The following is a 20,239-nucleotide window of genomic DNA, read 5'->3' as shown; positions in this document are numbered from 1 at the left end:
CAGCATCCACAGTATTCTATCTTTTATGTTACTTCTTCTTTATAAAAAAGAGTATATAAATGGTTAGAACAAGTGTATCATGAAAAACTACAACTAGTGTTCCGATAGAAATTGCTCAATTACTACTGAACAATCCAAATTTTTCAGTAGATTGATAATGCCATGGATAATCCTTTCCTTCTGAAGTATGTTTTAAGAAATGTTTTTGTCAGATGAGCTTAGTCTTTGCAGAAATGTTCTTCACAAGTGCAAATTGGTTGGTTGGATATACTAGTTATAGTGAAACCGATACACAGAATCTGTGAGAAGAAGGGACATGGTGAGCTCAATGCCTTTCCTCAATTACATTCCTTTAAATGTTTTCTGATGGACGATAACATATAACAACATTAGAACATGAAAAGTACCATTACCTCTCCATTGAAGAAGCAGAATATAGTTGCCACCAATAGGCCCTAAAACAGAAAGACAATACAATAACTTGAACATAAGCCACAGTTTCATCGAAGGTGAATGATCCCACTACCAAACCAAGAGTAGCATCCTAGGTCACTTGGCTTGCTGTGTTCATCCAGCTCCAGACTTTGTTATCTCTCTCACACATGTGTGTAGTGGGTCTTGGGGTGGCTGCCACTGGCTGCTGAGATTTCAGGAGGAAGAGGGAGTCTCCATGCCAAGATTCCCACAAAGGCAACTCAATTTCTTTTACTTATGATGTGTGAGTCAGGAAGACAAGGCCTAAAAATTGGCAATGGGGGAGGTGAGGGCAGTGAAGAGTATAGGGCATCTTTCAGTGTAGGTAGTCATTACTGTTGTGGGGATCATCTGTAGAAGCCAAGTGCAAGCCACAGAAAGGCCACTGTTGTACATTAAAAATTACATTGTGCTTTTTCACCACCTGTGGATACCAAGTTTACATAAACCAGCAAAAAGAGTGTGACAATGACATAGTGAAGGATCCACGTACAACAGCTAGTGCTGTTCCAATTCTAAGTGATTTTTGCTGAAAATAAAGCTGTTTCTGTTCCAAAAAGTTGACAGCCAAAGACCAGGAGCTATTCCCAGGAATCCATTCCCAGGTTGAAGATGACAGTATCCACATGCAAATGGTAGCCCCTCTGGGTAAAATGCTGATGGAAGCAGAAATGGTCAAGAATAGGTCACATAATAGGCTGAAATGGTCTCAGTTTTGGCAGACCTGCAGCAAGTTTGTCAGGTGGAAATGCGTTTGAGGATATCCTCATTACATCTCTGTCACCAGGCACATGTTCCACTCGACATCTTGGCCCGGTGCCACAGAATATGTCTGCCAATATCTTGACAGTTGCATGGAAAGCAGACGTAAAATAAGGGAGTCACACCCTTTAAAGGACTTCTCTGCATTCACTTCGTTTTAATGTTGTTAACTGATGTCATTCATGCTTAGCCTTTACTGGTCAGCAGATAGATTGGAGGCCAGCATTCATAGAGTGAGGCCTTGCACAGGATGAAAAAAATAGAGGGCAGTGACTGTCTAATCAAACAAGAATTGAATGGCCAGTTAAATGTGTACTGGGATGGTACATGTACATGGAACTGTCTGTCTGTAAGTAACATTTCTTGACTGGCAGGAATGAGTAATGACATTTGTAATGAGCATTATCTGATGAATCTGAAATATGACAGGATACAAATTATTGCTACCATTAATAGATTCCAGAAGGCAAACACAAAATGATATGTTAACATTTTACTCAATCAGAAAAATTTGCTTCACAGAGCAAGGCCTTTTGAAATTATGCTCAGCTGCATCAAGTGGAGCTTTATTTGCTAATGAGAGTTGCAAGTTTCAAATTACCGCAAACTATACCTTGTAACGACACTATAGGTTTTTGCCTTTTTCAGGAAGAGAGGTTGAGATGGAGGCAACGGACAGTCTGCATTAAGCAAACAAAGCAAACAGCTTGTGAGGCTTTGTTGTTAAAAGTTGGAACAATGGAAGTGGCCTGAATGGATGGGGTCAAGCTCCCACAGAAGCAGGACTTCAGTTTCGCTTTCAGCAGTTGTTGGGGTTGTGAAAGCTGTTACATCTCTCTCTCTCCTTGCTACAGTTAAAAGCTGGAGTTCTCTATTTGCAACAAGCTAAAAGCTGGAGTTCTTGCTTTCTCTCTCTCTCAGAGTTTTTCTCTTGATATTCTTTCCTCCTGGGGAGTGGAGAATTACATGTGAGACAATCTATTTTACTCAATTTGCCTTTGCCAAAGATGTGTTTATGAGTTGTCACTATACTGGAACAGTTGCTGTTTAGCAGTTAGATAATCTATCATTCTGTTAAGTTTTCCAAGAGAGTTAAGTTATTGTAATCCTTCTTTCTTTCGATTGTATTTTAACTATCGTGCATGAATAAACTGTGTTTTGCTTCAAACCCTGGTAGTTTGACCAATCAAATTGTATCCAGAATGCAATGCTGGCCACTTGACTTTAAAACAAGAACATGTTAGGGTCTAGGCTATCTCCTTAACATATTTTGAGGAGGTTTAGTTTGGTCCACAACAGTCTGAATTGAAATTCTGCTAGAACCAGTCTAAAATGTTCACATGAACATTTATATAGCTTGACGCTTAATGGAAACCAGTTGTGCCATTCAATTAGGTGGTAACTGTTTGAGGAGCATGTCAATATTCTAGCACAGTATAAAATTACCAACATTTTTATTTCCCCTCACTTCTATGTGGAGAGTATATTTTAACATTATTTTAACTTGACAAAATTTTAAACAATTGATAGCACAGTTTGTTCATTCTTTCCCATTTAGGCATTGACAAGTGCTTTATCTTTCTGCTGTAAATGAAGATATTGCACTCAAAAAGGAAACTTTCCAACCTCTATAAAAGGTAATATTAAAGGAGAAAAATTATATTGATGATGTTTTGCAAACAGTTGAATTGTTTCATTGGAAATGCCTTTATTTCTTAATCTGACCATGCATCACACAAATTACAGGTTAACAATGAATATTACCTGATAATGCATGAAAATATGCATTACAAATTCATAGATTTCTTCAGCTATTCGGCCTTCTGGCTTCCATGGAACCAGCACAAACTGGATCCCAAGCAGTGGAACTAATATCAGAGTAGCCCTGACCGCCTTCATGTAAAGGTTTGACTCTGTCCTGTGTGTGACTTTTAATTTTGTTATAAGGACACGGACAATGTTCAGCAAGAAAAACAAGTTCACCTACAGAAACAAAAGTAAATATCAGTCATTTTCCTGTTCTGCTGCAACCTTGCTCTCTCATTTTATTGGTAACGTAACAAACTCTTAATTCATATGATATACAAGCACTTTTTTTGTTGAACTTATTTAAATAAAATGCTATTAAAATAAAATGTCATTTAAACTCACCAGTAAGGCTGCACAAATAGGGCCATGAATTATATACACCAAATGTGTTTCTGAACTAATCCAGCAACTGCACAAGAGACAACATTTAAAGAGTAAATAGTCTGCTATTTTAAATACAAATGAAGAATGATCATTTTTGTGGAAATTTAACTAATATTAAGAAAAAGAAAGATACACACAAACTAATCACTTACTTATCATTGTAATATAAGCTTCTGGCTACTGCATGTATCGTGGCTGGAATAAGAGGGAATCCTGTAAAGTAGAACATTAATTACGGTAATTCTGTTTTTCACATTGTCAATGTTTGGCTGTAATGCAGGTTGTTTTCGCTAATTCTGTTCCGCGCAAGTTGTAGTTGGCAGACTTCTGTTTCCTATGCCTAATGTAAAGTTAATAAAACCCTGTCTAACTCATTAACCTTCAGAAATGCCACTGGATACAATGACAGTGTTTCCATAGGAACAGCTCATGGCCCATTTCCTTGAATGTTGTATGGACAGCGATAAGAAAAGGGAACGTTTTGTTATGCTGCCTGCTTAAATAGTCTTTGCTGGGTTGTTCCTTAGGTTTTCAGTCACCTTTGATTCCAGTTACATTTGACAAAAACTTCAGCATTAGTTTTAACGCACACTAAATGAATTTATGTCTATCACAGACCAGTGAAAATTGGCCAAGAAATGGTGGGTAATGATGTATTATCATATTCCATTCACTGCTTTGTCTTCAGCAATCTTCCACCAGTATTGTTGCATGGATGAAGTACCATTCAACTGTAGCTTATGTTAGGCAGTAGGCCTCTTAACATCAAAATCCGGATCCTGTGAATGTACACTGGACACTGTTTGTCATTTTAACAGAACGTTAGGCAGATTGAATGCTCACTATCAGGTGACAGCTGCCTTAGGGTGGGCAGGTCTTTCTCAGTGGTCATCAGGTGCCCCCCCCCCCCCCCCCCCAGGAACCCCTCACACTGCTACTCTGTGCTCCATTTGCACATCCTCTCCCCCTCCAGTCATCCTGTTACCACCCACCAAACCTCCCAACCCAAGGTCGATTACTCCCAGGAACCAACATTTTGCCAGCATGGGGCCTGAGTCCACTGTCAAATATTGTGCCAGTTTAGTGATAAAGGGTTCCACTGGGATACCATAGCTGGCTACTGAGTCTCAGCCTACAAAACAGACCAGGCTTTCTGCTAAAGGGGCCTGTGCCAATCGAGATTCACCCAGGGTGAAAATTTGCCTGGCTGTGGCTAGTTGCTAGCTTTATCCAAACGCTCGAAATGACTGGGGAGGTTCATAAAATAATGGAAACATGAACAGACAAGTCAAGTAATCACTCTCTAATGTTGTAAAAATGACAGTTTATGCCTTTCATCATTAAGTCTTCTCTGCAATAATCTCCTTCCCTTGACAGCTCTTCCAGAAAAAAGAAGCGTTTTGAAGTAACACTTCCATATGCTAATAACATTCACTGTTGCTTCACGAACATTTCATTACTAGTAAGCAGTGAACCTGTATCTGATGTTAATATTCATTTTCAGAGTGCCAGGATTTTTCTTAATACTATTAGTACTCAAATCAAAATTCACAAATCATTTCGCAAATACTCCTGCAACTCAAACAAATACATAAGCTCATGCTGCATTTGATATAATAAATAATCAACATTGTCATGACAAAACTGCGGTTTGGAAAATACATACCCCATCCAAGAAGGTAATACCAGAGCAAGTGTTGCTTCTCAGAAAAGACGGCAACGACAATCAATGTGTGAAGGTAAATACCTTCACACAACATCCAAAAGTAATTGCAGCCCATTAAGTACAGATGAATGAACTGTGACACTTTACAGCTGACCTGTGAAGAACAAGGATAAGACTTGCTCTGAAGCTGTGTAGGGGCACTTCAGTGCACAAAAGCTGTGTCTGAAATTATAAGAACTTTGAGAACCAAGGTCAGATTTTACTCCAGTGCTAAATATCAAACAAGCTAACAGAGGGCCATTTAATTCAGCTGAAGGTGCTAGGTGTAAAAGCTGTCAGTGCTATTCAAACAATAATTCTTGCTTTACTATTAACTAATATAATACAGTGAGTCATAGTTAATTACACTGAGCCAAAACTGGAAAATGTTATGTAATTAACTGAGCATTCAATTAAATGAAGAGTGCAGCCTGAACAAACAATAGGCCAAGCTATCCCATTTTTTTTGTTTCATTCCTTGCAGTATGCTAACACATTGGAGCAATTCAAGATTCAGTTGAAAAAAAATTAATCATAGATTATAGAAAAAAATGGAAACATAGTACAAGGTAACTGTATTTTACAAATATAGCTTGGGCTGATTTCAAAGAAGCTTTTGCCAGAATTACACACGGTAAAATGATTAGCTTATTTTGTACAATTAAAAAAACACATTATATTTAAACAATTACAATTAACATTACAAACTTTCCCCTTATTTTGTCTAATTATGGGGATGAGCTTCAGAGCCAACAACAGGGTTTTGTTGCTGTATCTGGCCCAAGCCTCAGCCCAGCATTCTAAACTAAGCCCAAGTAACCATACACATTGAACTGCCAAGACCTGGGCCCTGATCTATTCCCTCATCTAAAGGAGGTGCAAGGTTACTCGGTAGAGACTAACATGCTATCCCCACACCAGCTCCCTACTTTCCTGCATTCCCCAGCCACCTCGTGGTCAGCAGTGATAGGTTTCTCGATTTGTCACAAGCCTCAGCACTAACAATGTGGAGGAGTTGAACCAAAGGGTCTGTTTCCATGCTGTGCATCACTTCAATTCTGTAAGATTTACTGATTGCCTTTGATCAAGTGATAACACTAGCCACCTGATCAGAGCTGCGATGTCAGGGTCATAAAGTTTGTCGGTCTGAGCTTATTTCCTCAGGGGATCCAACAACAAGGCAAGTACTTCTTATACCCTTCTTATCGGGTGGGCAATGTGGGGAGAAGGGGGTTAAGGGGATTGTATGCAATGGCATCGGGTTTGTCTTTCAAAGGTACTTCCCCCTCCCCCAACCTCCTGCCTCCAATTAGGTAATTGGGTAATCATGAGGGGCATGAACAGGATGAATAGCAGAGGTCTTTTCTCCAGGGGTAGGGGAGTCCAAAACAAGAGGGCATAGGATTAAGTTGAGAGAGGAAAGATTTAAAAAAGACCCAAGAGGCAACTGGAGGGTGGTGCAGGTTTGGAACGAGCTGAGGAATTGGTGAAGGCTGGTACAATTACAACATTTAAAAGGCATCTGAATGGGTACATGAATCGGAAATGTTTAGAGGGATATGGGCCAAATGCTGTCAAATGGGACTGTATCAATTTAGGACATCTAGTTGGCACGGATGAGGTAAATATAAGTGTCTGTTTCCATCCTGTACCCACCTACAGGGATAGTAAAGCTGTACCCATAGGACTAGAAGATCAAATAACTTTATCAGTCCATGATTATTTTAAGTAGTAAATGTGAAATCACATCCTCATGAAGTTAATTCTGCCAATGCACAACTTTGCATATGGGCCTGGATTACTTTTGGGAAAGGGAATATTGTTCATACAGCAACATTACAAATGAATTTTTTTAATCAAGATTTTCCATTACTATTAGTCACTTTTTGATTTGTTTTGAATTTGTGTTCCTGTTGCTTGGCAGAATCTTTTGCTGTCACTAGTTGTGAGCTTGGGGATAGTTAATCAGGTGGATTGGTCATATTGGACGCCACTTTGTTCCACCAGAATTAAAATCCTCTATAAGGTCACCCTCAGCCACCAGCTATCCTTTAAAAGGAAAAGCTTGCAGGGCAACTGATAAAGTGAAGGAGTGGGACCAATTGGGGAGTTATTTTGAGAGTTGATATTGATATGATAGGCTGAATGTCTTGAATGCTTTAATATTCCATTGATCAAAGTGGTGCAATTTGTAATCAGGTATGTTAAACTTGAAATGGCCAATTTCAAATTGTAACAACAAGACAAACATCACTAAGAGTACATAAATCTCAGTAAACATCTATTTACGAAGAGTGTTATTTTCTCAGAAAGAAGTCATATATCAGAAATATTAACATCAATAGTCATTATCAAGTGAAGAGCAAAAAATGATTTGAAAAAGAGTTCTGCAAATAATTGCTAATAAACAGAATAAAAAGAAAACAATAATTTTCAGATCACGGCTAAAAATATTTCAGTTATCTAAAAATCTGTTTGAATGTTGTTGCAAATGGATGACCTAACAAAGCAGGCTAGATATTAATAAGAGTTTTTGATCCAGTGGAGTAAACATAGTCCATCATGAAAAGCAATGAGCAGCAAATGAAATCACTTCTTTATCTCAGATTAAAAATTGACTGCAAGTAACAGAGATGAAAACAAATATTAATGGCCCATTCAATAATCACTTGCTCCACAATATCTGGGCAACTGTTTTTAAACTACCACTATTTCTGTGTATTGAGTTGATCAGCAATTATTCAAAGAACTTTTATCAGCAGCTGCTCTTAGCAAAATGATGAACACTGATCTTGACCTTAATGGCAAATGTGGTTCCTTTGAGAGAAAATATTCTCTTCCTAAGTAAATGTTTACTGAGTTTGATATTCTTACAGAGATGATCATTTTGTTCTGATCTGAAAGCAACAAATCGCGCTGAGTGGCTGAATCATGCAGCAAAACAAAAGGACATTCGGAGAGATCTTTATTATTTGTTGGTTAAGCCTCAGCTGGAATACTGTGGACTGTTCTGGGCTCCACTCTTCAGAAAAGATGGGAAAATCTCAGAAAGAGTACCAAAGATGCTTGCAAGAATGTTACTATCAATTCAGAACTTCAAATATGAGAAGAGATTGTGAATTGAAACAGAAAAAAATGTCAAGGGCTTGGGGAGTGCGCAGGGAAGTGGAGCTGAAATGCCCATCAGCCATGATTAAATGGTGCAGTGGACTCGATGGGCCAAATGGCTTTACTTCCACTCCTATGCTTTATAGTCTTATTATAGAGATGTTTAAGATGATGACAGATTTTAATAAAACTAAATTTGAAAAAAAATAACATCTATCCTGGTGAGTGGGTCCATAACCAGAAGTTATAATTTCAAAACCTGACTTCAGGAAATGAAGTGGAGGATACACCCTTGTCCGTATCAATGGCTCTGAGGTGGAGGTGGTTGAGAGCTTTAAGTTCTGAAGAGTAAATATCATCAACCGTCTATCCTGGTCCATCCACATCAATGCTACAACTTGTTTTTTTTAATCACTGTGGCACTTTGTGAATTATGTATAAAACATATTTAAAGACAGAAATTGAATTAAGTGCAAAAACAAATTTAAGTTGCATCCTATCTGCCAAATTAATGAATCTCATCTCATAGATGGTTATGCTCATTTGATGCTATTATAATGTCACTTAGGAACAGACTTAGAGGCTAAGGAAATTTCGCATCTCCTCAATGGCCCTCCAATTTTTACAGATACACCAAAGAAAGCTTCCTATCCAGATGTAGCAGTACAGAAATATGGTGCAGCCATGAATCCTGGAGCATCTAGTAGCTATTAAATGGCATCTATCTCATCAAAAGCAACCCTGTAATCTTCCCCTTAGACTCCAATACCTCATGGAAAAGCTTAAGGAATTGAATACACTCAAAGCACTTTTCAGGTGTCCCCTTCACCCAGGTATTAAATTCATTCTGTAGTTCGTCACAGGAATGGAACAAATACTCACTGGATTACTTTCAACAAGTTTCTGATTATTTGCAACAGCAGTTAGCCAGATGATGGTGATGATGGAATTACAAACAAACGAGAAGAATAGATTTTTATGAAGTGTTATCCTCTGGCAACTTAAGCTCCTATAAGAGAAGAACAGAAGGAAGTAAGTTGCTTTCCTGGGTCATAAAGCACTCGTGTCAAACAATGTCTTTGTTCTTCAATGCTAATTTGTTAATAACTACTCAGGCTAACAAAGCTGACATATATCTTGCAATTCAGATGTATTTCTGCCAAAGAGATAGTAGGAACTGCAGATGCTGGAGAATCTGAGATAACAAGGTGTAGAGCTGGATGAACACAGCAGGCCAAGCAGCATCATAGGAGCAGGAAAGCTGAAGAATGGTCTAGGCCTGAAACATCAGCTTTCCTGCTCCTATGATGCTGCTTGGTTCTGCTGTGTTCATCCAGCTCTATAATCTTATTATCCCGTATTTCTGCCTAAGTTTGGTTTAACATCAACAAGACCAAACTGCTATTGTCAATGCCACTAAGAACATCAAATCCTAACCTTTGAATACATCCCCTGGTGCAGATGTTTATTCATGTTGAATCAATTAAGAAACAAGCTCAGTGTTGGCTTTTACCTTGAGATGAAGGTCATATACTATATTCTATCCCTCACCGAGGTAAAATATTGCTATTTCCATTACAACTCTTTACTCTGGCTTAAACCCATCCCAATGCTGCCAAAACATTCATTCATGTTCTGCTCTCTTCAGCCTTGACTTCAACATCCATAACCAATTCATCCACTATTCTACACAAACAGAAGAATGCTATTACTCCTCACACTTCAATTTTTTGTTTAGCTCCTTGCCTTTGCACTAAATTCAAAATCACTATACTCATCTCTTCATCTGTTTCTGACTGTTCTTGGCCACCTAGCCCAACAGTAATCGCTGTGGCCTTTTGTGAATTATGTATAAAACACATTTTACAGACTGAAGTTGAATTAAATGCAAAAACAACTTTAAGTCACACCCTATCTGCCAAATTAATGAGTCTCATCTAATGGATGGTTATGCACATTTGATGCTATTATGAAGTCACTCAGGAACACAGTAAACATTTGCTGAATTGACGACTTGCAATAGCAGAATCTGCAATATAGAACAGGCTTATATGAATGCATGTAAGTGTAATGTTGTGAGCTTCTTCAATTCAACGCTATGGGCCACAATTGGATCTAAGTCATCATTTGAAAACATTTGTTTCATTTCTACTCAGCATATCATAGAAAACAAATCAGTTTCATAACTGACTGTCAGAATTTTACAAATGACTTTCTGCTATGCTTCCTCTGAAAATCTCATTAAGGAGATGATGGCCCCGGATAAATCCAAGATAAATAAAACCATTACTTCAGTGGGACTGAATAATGACCTCTGACTCTTCACTGAGACAAGATTAATAAAACAAAATAGAAGTAGGGCTTGGCTTACCATATTTTCCCAACTTTTTAAAGATTAGTGACAAGTGCAAAGCTCCAGCACTCATCAGTACTTATTCTTTAATGCAAACTCAGACAGATATTTTGCATTTTCATTTACATCCTCACTTCCTCCAGCAGTCTAACTGTAACACAGGGCAGAAATTAATATGGAGCAGGGGTAGACTTGGCAAGTGAGAAACAAGCATAGAGTTGGGCTTAAAGTCTATCTATCTGCCACTGGCACCACTACAAGTTAACATATTTTCTCACTGTGGGTATCTCTTTATCCTTAGGCTGTTGGAGGCCCTTGGGTGGCCACTTAATGAGCATTTCAAAGTCTCTTCCCGCTTCATTGCAAGATTTTCCTAAGATAGGTGGAGGCCAGAATCAAGTTAGACCCTCGCCTTGGATCATCATCCTAACGATATCAGATCAATCACAGGATGACTACAAAGTCTACGCTCCACCCTTTGGTTTTCCTTCGCTACACGATGTGTGCACAATGTAACCTTCCCACTTGCTTCCATGCCATGGCCTCCTGGCTTCATCTCATGGAAAATCCCTCAACCTAGCTCCCCATCTGGCATCAGCAAAGATCTCTACTAGGTAATGGCCATTATTTGGTGTCCCTATCCTGGCACCATAGAGCCACCTGCTTTTTAATAGATGGCCAGCTCTTTAAAAAGGGACCTTCTGCACATATGGAGGCATGGCTTTTCTTGAATACACTAATTTTCCTCCAGCTGTTAAATGGCAGGGGCAGTCTTGTCATTGACATTTTTGTTGGGGAGGCTTCAGGAAGCCTGTTCCAATGTAAAATAATTTATGTCTCATTTCATGCAGTTGACAATTAAACTTCGTACGTCACACTTCTTACACTTTACAGAATCGCAATTCGGATTCCTCACACATCCTACGCGATATTTCTGAGTCCACACTAATCTTAATGTGGCCATACTGTTGACCATGAAAGAACAAATTAGCATTTGCAATGCAGTAATATTAAATACTGTTACTGTTAATGTATAATTCACACATATATAGATTAAGTGAAAGGCTCCTATATCAACATTCTGCAAAGGATCACTACTTAAACAGCTGCAATATAGGTGAACAACATGCACTACTACACTTTATGCTTCATGTATGTGAATAGCCTGAGTATTTCACTAGCTGACTCTGCGATGGGTGACATAAATGGATTCTGTCACTTTTATGTAATGTGTTATTGTGTCTTCTGATTCCAATCTCAATAAATATTTGTGTTATACATGTTTTGTCAGGAACATGAAGAAAAATGCAATTGCTGGAACTTTTATGTCTGCTGTACTCGGATAACTGAAATTAATTGTTTCTGGTCTTCTTTAAGACCTTTCCCTACCTGGCTGATGCTTTGAAACAACAGAGCTGAAAAAGAAGAGTTTCCAACTTCATTGAGAAGTTTTCCAGCTATTCCACATCCAAAGTTTAAGTGCTGTATAGCAAGCTGCATTGCAAACTCTGCTTACATTTTGATAGCTGTGACAATTCCGCAACAGCAGCTGAGGAAATCTACAGCATTCTAAATATTACAAGTAAAACAACACACATTCTTAAAAAAAAATTCACCCTATCTCTACGTTAAAGGGTTCTTAAAACAAAAATCCCAGGATACAGTTCTGTACCTTTGCCAAAAGCTAAACACTTCTTCCTTGGGTCATAATCTGTGTACCAAGTTTACTGCAATCTCCTTTTTAAGATATATTCTTTATAAACAAGGAAACTAGCCAACAGGGACAAAAATGTTAACTCCACTCTCTTTCAGTTGCAGAGGTAATAACTGTACAATACTTACTTGAAATAAAAGAATATGGCAAGAGAAATCAGTAATGAAGCCACTGACAATCCATGTCCAATCACAGCCAAGTACAATAAGTTCACTGCTGTCTGTTTTGGGGAGAAACAAGAATTCCAAACTGATTATTAGCTAGGAATAGCATCAGATGATATGGTATTCTCTAGTTGTGTCGTGAAAAATTCTAATCAGCATTTATACCTTTCGTTTCTCCCTTGTATGTGCATTACACTGAGTGTAGTTTGTCCATGTTCTATTACTCTCTGGATGTTGAAACCATTTTCCACTTTCATCACAAATCTTCATGGCTTTTTCTATTTGTGACACAAACAAAACAAATATCTCTGAATAAAGTAAGACTGGTTATTTCAAAACTTGTTTTTAATGCAGGATTACATTGTATGTAAAATTCAGAAATTTTACCCGGATGTTGGCTGAGGATCTTACTTTAATCAGCATGGAGGGCCGTATACAGCTATAATCTGGATGAACAGTTTGCTAGAATCAGCTTATCTAGTTTAAAAATAAATTATTTCCACATTTATTCTGATCAGTTTAAAAATAAATTATTTCCACATTTATTCTGATCAGATGCAATGTTCTCTGCGACATAGAGAGGCTTCCATAAATCACCTAATTATGCCTTTAAATCACAGTTAAATGCCATGTATTTCATAGCCTATTCACAAGAGTAAAAATGAGTAGGTAATGGCCTAAATAGCTACAATATTCCTAATTTTCATCTAAAAATAAATAATGGTCTAATACTTGCATTTATATAGCACCTTATCTAATTGAAATATATCAAAGGCATTTATCAAATAATATACATTTGTAATACAATGACACAATCTGTTGTTATTGTAATCCTATGTTTATAAGCAGCAATGCCAGAAGTGAATTTCTCATGAAATGACTTCTTGTTTGCAATTGAAATTTACTATAAAGAGAGGGCATCAATAATACAGTACAATAATAAGGAAAACCAAAATTTTAAGCAGCACTATTGCAGTATTCAAATCATTTTCAAATCCAAATTATGTTTTTACATAGTATGTTCAATGCAAGCCCATTGGTGCAATAGTTTTTTCTGCCCTGATGAACTGCAAGCTCATCACAGGCTTCTGTTAATTGTGGGGTATATTGCTGTCGATTTTAATGTCACCCATTAGGCACAAAATCAATAATCTTGGATTACAGGGACATTGTATGTGGAGTCCATTCAATCTTAGCCTTTAGTTGTTATCATAATATATTTTCTGCCACAGAGCAGAACTTTCCTTTTTATGGGTTTTTTTGCGATGTTAAATCAACTAATAATTAAGGTGAAGTCTAACAATGTACTAAACTATCAAAATGATCTTAAATAAAAAAAACCCATGATTAATTAGAGGATTTTAGTTTCCTTTGAGAATCAATTACCAAATGAATGTCAGACTCAGGATAAAATCCTCTTTAGAAATATTGAGTAACACCAGCATTTGATGTTAATACTTTTTGACTTACTTTTATAGCCATGCTCAAAGCAAGACTGCAGGTGTGAAGGGTTTGGAGTTACTCTAATGCAAATGGAAAACGTGAGGATCACTTTTCTTCTTTTCTTTTGTTTCATAATGATGCAGTTTAACCTCTAAAGGGGTTTTACACTTTTGACCTTCTAGCTAAGCAAAATCTATTGCTATAATTAATATTTGCTGTGCTTTAACTTCTCAAGTCAATAAAGAGTAAGTGCCATCTCTGACCATTTTGGCTTGTTTTTTGAGTAATATCCAAACTCACAGGAAAATATGGTGGAGAAAAATAAACCAGGGTTACATTCTTTGAAGTATAAAACTATGATATGCAATGGCATTAAAACACATGTAATTTCTCATGGCTTCGACAGGATAGAAGCCAAAAGAATGTTTCCCCTGGCTGAGGTTGAGGGGCGACCTGGTAGAAGTTTATAAGATTGTGAATGGCATAGACAGAAGTGGAAAGTGTGAGGTTTTTTCACGGGATGAACGGGTCAATTACAGGTTCACAGTGCGAGGGGGGAAGCTTAAAAGAGATGTGAGAGGTACATTTCTCACACAACGGGTGATGAGTGCCTGGAATATGCTGCCGGAGGAAGAGCTGGAAGCACGCACAACTGCAGCATTCAAGAAGCACCTAGAGAAATACATGAACAGGAAAGGAATAGGGAGATTCTGACTCTGTAAGTGAAGGCCATTTCAATATGGAAGGCCAAAATGTGTTGGTGTGGGCTTGGAGAGCGAAAGGCGTGTAGCTGTGCTGTATTGTTCTTTGTTCTTCTTTGAAAGTGGTTTATATATAAAGCAATCAAGAGATAAGTGGGAAAAATAGTGTTGAGGTAGATGATCATCCGTTATTTAATTGAATGAAAGTGCAGATTTGAAGGGCCAAATGGCTATCACTGTTCAATTTGTCACCTTTTGACTTTGAATTCAATAAAGTACTTCTTTGAAGCAATGAGGAAAATGTTGCAACGTAGCAAATATGGCAGTCAATCTTCGCACAGTTGTTGTGAATTCATAAAAGGTACCTCCTCAAATATTATGAGAATATGTTTGACAAATGATAACAACGTGGCAATGCACCAGGTCACAGGCTTGATGTCTGTCATTGCCACAACAGTGATGCTGAAAAGCATCTGGAATGACACTTGTCAGCAGATAACTATGCATTGTAATGTTTAGAAAAGTAGATCACTTCCTTTAGTGCATGTTTACTTGTTTGTCCAGTTTCAAAGCCATGTCCAAAAAGGTGTAGAGCGGGATGAACACAGCAGACCAAGCAGCTTCAGAGGAGCAGGAAGGCTGAAGTTTCGGGCCTAGGCCCATCTTCAGAAATGAGGGAGGGGAAGGAGGTTCTGAAATAAATAGGAGTGGGGGAGGGGGATTATTCTCCAGCATCTGCAGTTCTTACCATCTCTGATACAAAAATTAGATTTTAGCTTACGGAGGTGGAATGGCCATGAATGCATGTACAAATAAATCATTCAGGCCTACTTCAGAGCATTAAATAACAGGAAAGGCATTTAATTTCATATACTTCAGATGACATCAGGGTTAGAACAATTACACCTTGCACTTGTTAAAAACTCACATAGTAATAACATCCTAAGGAGCTTCACAGGAAAGTCAAACAAAATTTGACATTGACTGAGATAAAAGTATTAGTCAGGTGAACAAGAGTTTAGTTAAAGGGAACAAAGTTTAACAATTTAAAGTAGTAGGGAGCATGATGTAGAGATTTAGATAGGAAATTTTAGGACTAAGGCTGCCAAATACATGGCAAAGCAATGAAAATTGGATTTGTGCAAGAGGCAAGAATTGGAGGAGTGCAAAGTTCTCAGATGGTTGTAATGCTGGAAAACAAAGATGTTGTTGAAACTCAGCAGGTCTGTGGAGAGATAACAGAGTTAATGTTTCGAGTGTGATATGATTCTTTTCCAGAATTGAAGGGGTTGAAATGTTCCTGGAAGATGTTGCAGACAATGTGAGGCAAAACATTTTCTCAATGTTAAAAGGGCATCTCAGTAACAATGGTAAATCCTACAATCATGCACATAGAACAAAGAACAAAGAAAATTACAGCACAGGAACAGGCCCTTTGGCCCTCTAAGCCTGCGCCGATCGAGATTCTCTGTCTAAACCTGTCATCTATTTTCTAAGGGCCTGTGTCCCTTTGCTCCCTAAACATCCACGTCCAGATACATCTTAAAAGACACTGTGTCTGCGTCTACCACCTCCGCTGGCAACGCGTTCCAGGCACCCACCACCCTCTGCGTAAAGAATTTTCCACACATTTCTCCCATAAACTTTCCTCCTCTCACTTTGAACTCATGACCCCTAGTAATTGAGTCCCCCACTCTGGAAAAGCTTCTTACTCTCCACCTTGTCTATATTCCTCATGATTTTGTAGACCTAAATCAGGTCCCCCCTCAATCTCTGTCTTTCTAATGAAAATAATCCTAATCTACTCAACCTTTCTACACAGCTAGCACCCTCCATACCAGGCAACATCCTCTGCACCCTCTGCAAAGCATCCACATCCTTTTGGTGGGCCTAGGCCCGAAACGTCAGCTTTTGTGCTCCTGAGATGCTGCTTGGCCTGCTGTGTTCATCCAGCTTCACACTTTGTTATCTTGGATTCTCCAGCATCTGCAGTTCCCATTGTCTCTGATCACATTCTTTTGGTAATGTGGCTACAGAACTGTACACAGTACTCTAAATGTGGCTGAACCAAAGTCTTATACAACTGTAGCCTGATCTGCCAACTCTTGTACTGAGTACCCCACCCAATGAAGGAAAGCATGCTGTATGCCTTTTTGACCACCTATTGACCGCGTTGCCACCTTCAGGGAACAATGGACCTGAACACCCAGATCTCTCTGTTCATCAATTTTCCTTAGGACTTTTCCATTTATTGTATAGTTTTCTCTTGAATTTGATCTTCCAAAATGCATCACCTCGCATTTGCCTGGATTGAACTCCATCTGCCATTTATCTGCCCAACTCTCCAGTCTATCTATATTCTGCTGTAATCTCTGACAGTCCCCTTCACAATCTGCTACCCCACCAATCTTAGTGTCATCTGCAAACTTGCTGATCAGACCACCTACACCTTCCTCCAAATCATTTACGCATATTACAAACAGCAGTGGTCCCAGCACAGATCCCTGTGGAACACCACTGGTCACAGGTCTCCAATTTGAGAAACCCCCTCCACTACCACTCTCTGTCTCCTGTTGCCTGGCCAGTTTTTTTTAATCCATCTGGCTAGCACACCCTGGACCCCATGAGTCTTCTCTTTCTCCATCAGCCTGCCATGAGGAACCTTATCAAACGCCTTACTGAAGTCTACGTATATGACATCTACAGCCTTTCCCTCATCAATCAATTTTGTCACATCCTCAAAGAATTCTACTAAGTTGATAAGACATGGCCTTCCCTGCACAAAACCATGTTGTCTATCACTGATTAGCCCATTTTCTTTGAAATGGGAGTAGATCCTATCCCTCAGTATCTTTTCCAGCAGCTTCCCTACCACTGACGTCAGGCTCACTGGTTGATAATTACCTGGATTATCCCTGCTACCCTTCTTAAACAAGGGGACAACATTAGCAATTCTTCAGTCCTCCGGGACCTCACCCGTGTTTAAGGATGCTGCAAAGATATGTCCAACATATTGGTCCTAAAACTATATCAAATCATTTTACGACATTTCAATTGGTGCAAATTATAGTCTTATTGCCTCTAAGGCCACAAGATTTCAGGTTCGACATTTTCTCCAGGGCTTCACTACAAAAATCCATACTGATACTGCAAGGGAGTACTTAGGGCATATTTCACCGTTGGAGTGGCCATCTTTCTGACTAGGCAATAAAGTGAGGACGTGTCTGGTAGCAATGATGGGTGGAAAAGATTGAATAAGAGCAGGGAAGTCATCTTCAGCATCCTGGTCAATGCTAATCCCCATGAATATCACAAGCTAGACTGGGCTGAACCTTGTGGCTTTTTGGCTAAGTACAAGTTACAGGGAGTTGTGCAAGGATTTCTGCCATGAGATCCAGAGAAATTCCTTGCCATATCTTACAAAACCTGCCTCACTGACCACCTACCCTGCCCCAGTGACATCCCTCATATCTGGCTTCAGCTTCACATTACCACATGTTGCTCCCAGAACTCATCACTCTGCAGATATCTCGGAACTGACCAGCATCCCTGGTGTCACCCCATCTTTCAAAGCTTGTTCTGCACCTGGAAAGACCTGAGGGGTCCTGCGCAGTTCCTGGGATTTGACACGGACATGGAAGACAGCAGGTGATTCGTATCCAGTTTTGTGGGCAGAGACCTGAAAGTCTGGCTGGATAAGGTGGTGCAAGGTACTGGACTTTCATTTCACCTCAGGGTCATCAGTGGCAGCCACAACACTAGGCTGTGCTATCCTGGTCCAGTGTTGAGGAGTGCCCAGCACTGCAAGAAGAAGGCCAATGTCATTATCCGCTCCACCAGTATAGGTGCCACCACGTTCTCTCCGATGACTCACACTCACTCACTTTCTGTTAGTCTACCCACCTCCTAAAAAGATTCATGTTTTACTAATCTCACCAATTGCTTGCAATACCTGCCGTCATCCAATTCAACCCTTGACACCACTAACCTTGTGAGCCCTCTGCGTTACCTGCTCCCCACCTGCACCAAAATTAGCAGTTGTACCACCACTTTCATCTCCCTTAATATCTGCCTCTCCCTCACTCCAGGAGGAAACAGATGCCAATAGGGCAGAAAACTCAAGGCAAGCGGTGTGCTGTATGATATTGAGCACCTCACCCTTTATGAAGAGATTATCCTGGCTCCATCTCAAGCAACTGGCTTACCGTTGTCCAAGCCTCAGGACGGGTATAGGAGCTGCCCTTGACTTACTGTGCACGGGCCTTTCGAGCAAAGGCTATCCCCCTTGACTTGACTGAAACCTGATGACCACCATGACAGGCTTCCTTCCTTTGTGTTTGTGCTAAAGGGCAAAGCAAGACAGAAGTAATGCGAGCTTGGCATCTCTGGATAATAAGCCAAAGCTCAAAAAGAAAAGACAAAGTGAGCATTCAGACAGGTTCAGAGTGAATACCATGTCAACAAGCGAACAGCCTGGATATGCAGTCTAGAGTAGATCATGAGCAGGGTGTGCATCCCTGAGCAAACAGTTTCCTTGCTGCCAGTGCAGCATCCTGAAAATGGATTGGAGGTGTGTCATGAGAGTGTTTGGAGGTTTTGGTGTAGGCTGCATGTGGTTGGTACCCCTGGAGTGCATCCAGCGATGTCGATGCCTGTTGTCCAATATAGAGTTGCTTCAGGATAAGCAATGAATGGATTCTGCCAGATACGCACTTTGGTTTTTGTCAAGTTTTATTGATGTCTAGCTTGGTTGATGAGTTTGGTAAGATAGAATGCCAAATATTAATGAGGTCAGTTGGGCTGTCAGTAAGATTTTTAACAAGCAATAATCCTACCAAATGAGCACTTTGCAGATGCCTAGTGAGAAACTCACCAAGCCATTTGTCCAAAGCAGAGAAGATGGAGTGAAATGCTCCCAATATCTATAACATTTCTTGTCCAGTTCTGCCACAAATCTCACCACAGCCCACATCGCCCAGAACCCTATAAGCTTCTGTTTATTATCTTGTCATTAGCACATTGCTACCTGTGGAAGGTTCCTGTGTGAAAATTGATGATGCATTTTGCTACATTACAACAACATCATTGTTACTTCAAAAAGTATTTTAGTAGCTTTAAGGTAACCAGTGGTTTTAAAAATCAGGATATAAATGCAAGTCTTATTTTTTATAAGATCAGTACACCACAGTTTTCTGGCCAGCCAACTGGGACAGTTGCCACTTTCATAGGAACTAGGAGCAGGAGCAAGCAATTCAACCCCTCAAGCCTGCTCTGCCATTTGACACGATCATGGCTGATCTCATCTCGACCTCAATTCCACTCACCCTAACCCTTCAACCACTACTAATTAAAAATCTGCTGATCTCCTCCTTAAATTTAGTCAATATCCCAGCATCCATGTGCTCTTGGGTAAGAAATTCCAAAGATCCACAATGCCTCTCATCTCTGCCTCAAACATGCTACCCCTCAGCCTAAAACCATGACCACTCATTCCAGACTGACCCGCATGAGGAAACTTCACTCGACATCCCCCTGAACATCTTGTACAGCTCAAAAAAATCTCTCTCATTCTTCCAAACTCCAGACAGCACTGGCCCAACTGCTCAATCTCTGTCACTCTCG

At 39.5% G+C, this 20,239-nt stretch overlaps 1 protein-coding gene across 3 annotated transcripts in view; it reads right to left on the bottom strand.

Annotated features, from left to right (window-relative positions):
• The window catches only part of LOC125453984 (calcitonin gene-related peptide type 1 receptor-like), an 80,448-nt gene that overhangs the window by 3,238 nt on the left and 56,971 nt on the right, over window positions 1–20,239 (bottom strand). For all 3 annotated transcript variants that reach the window (XM_048534204.2, XM_048534202.2, XM_048534203.2), the window contains 8 exons: window positions 12,639–12,751; window positions 12,438–12,529; window positions 9,125–9,251; window positions 5,096–5,249; window positions 3,582–3,642; window positions 3,388–3,454; window positions 3,001–3,219; window positions 414–455 (listed from right to left, as the gene is read on the bottom strand). In XM_048534204.2, coding sequence (XP_048390161.1) covers window positions 414–455; window positions 3,001–3,219; window positions 3,388–3,454; window positions 3,582–3,642; window positions 5,096–5,249; window positions 9,125–9,251; window positions 12,438–12,529; window positions 12,639–12,751 — 875 coding nt within the window. The remainder of the gene's footprint in view (window positions 1–413; window positions 456–3,000; window positions 3,220–3,387; window positions 3,455–3,581; window positions 3,643–5,095; window positions 5,250–9,124; window positions 9,252–12,437; window positions 12,530–12,638; window positions 12,752–20,239) is intronic.

Source organism: Stegostoma tigrinum, chromosome 7 (assembly GCF_030684315.1).
Source record: "Stegostoma tigrinum isolate sSteTig4 chromosome 7, sSteTig4.hap1, whole genome shotgun sequence".
Classification (NCBI taxonomy): Eukaryota; Metazoa; Chordata; class Chondrichthyes; order Orectolobiformes; family Stegostomatidae; genus Stegostoma; species Stegostoma tigrinum.
Note: the sequence above shows the minus strand (reverse complement) of the source record. Positions and strands in the feature narration are given on the sequence as shown.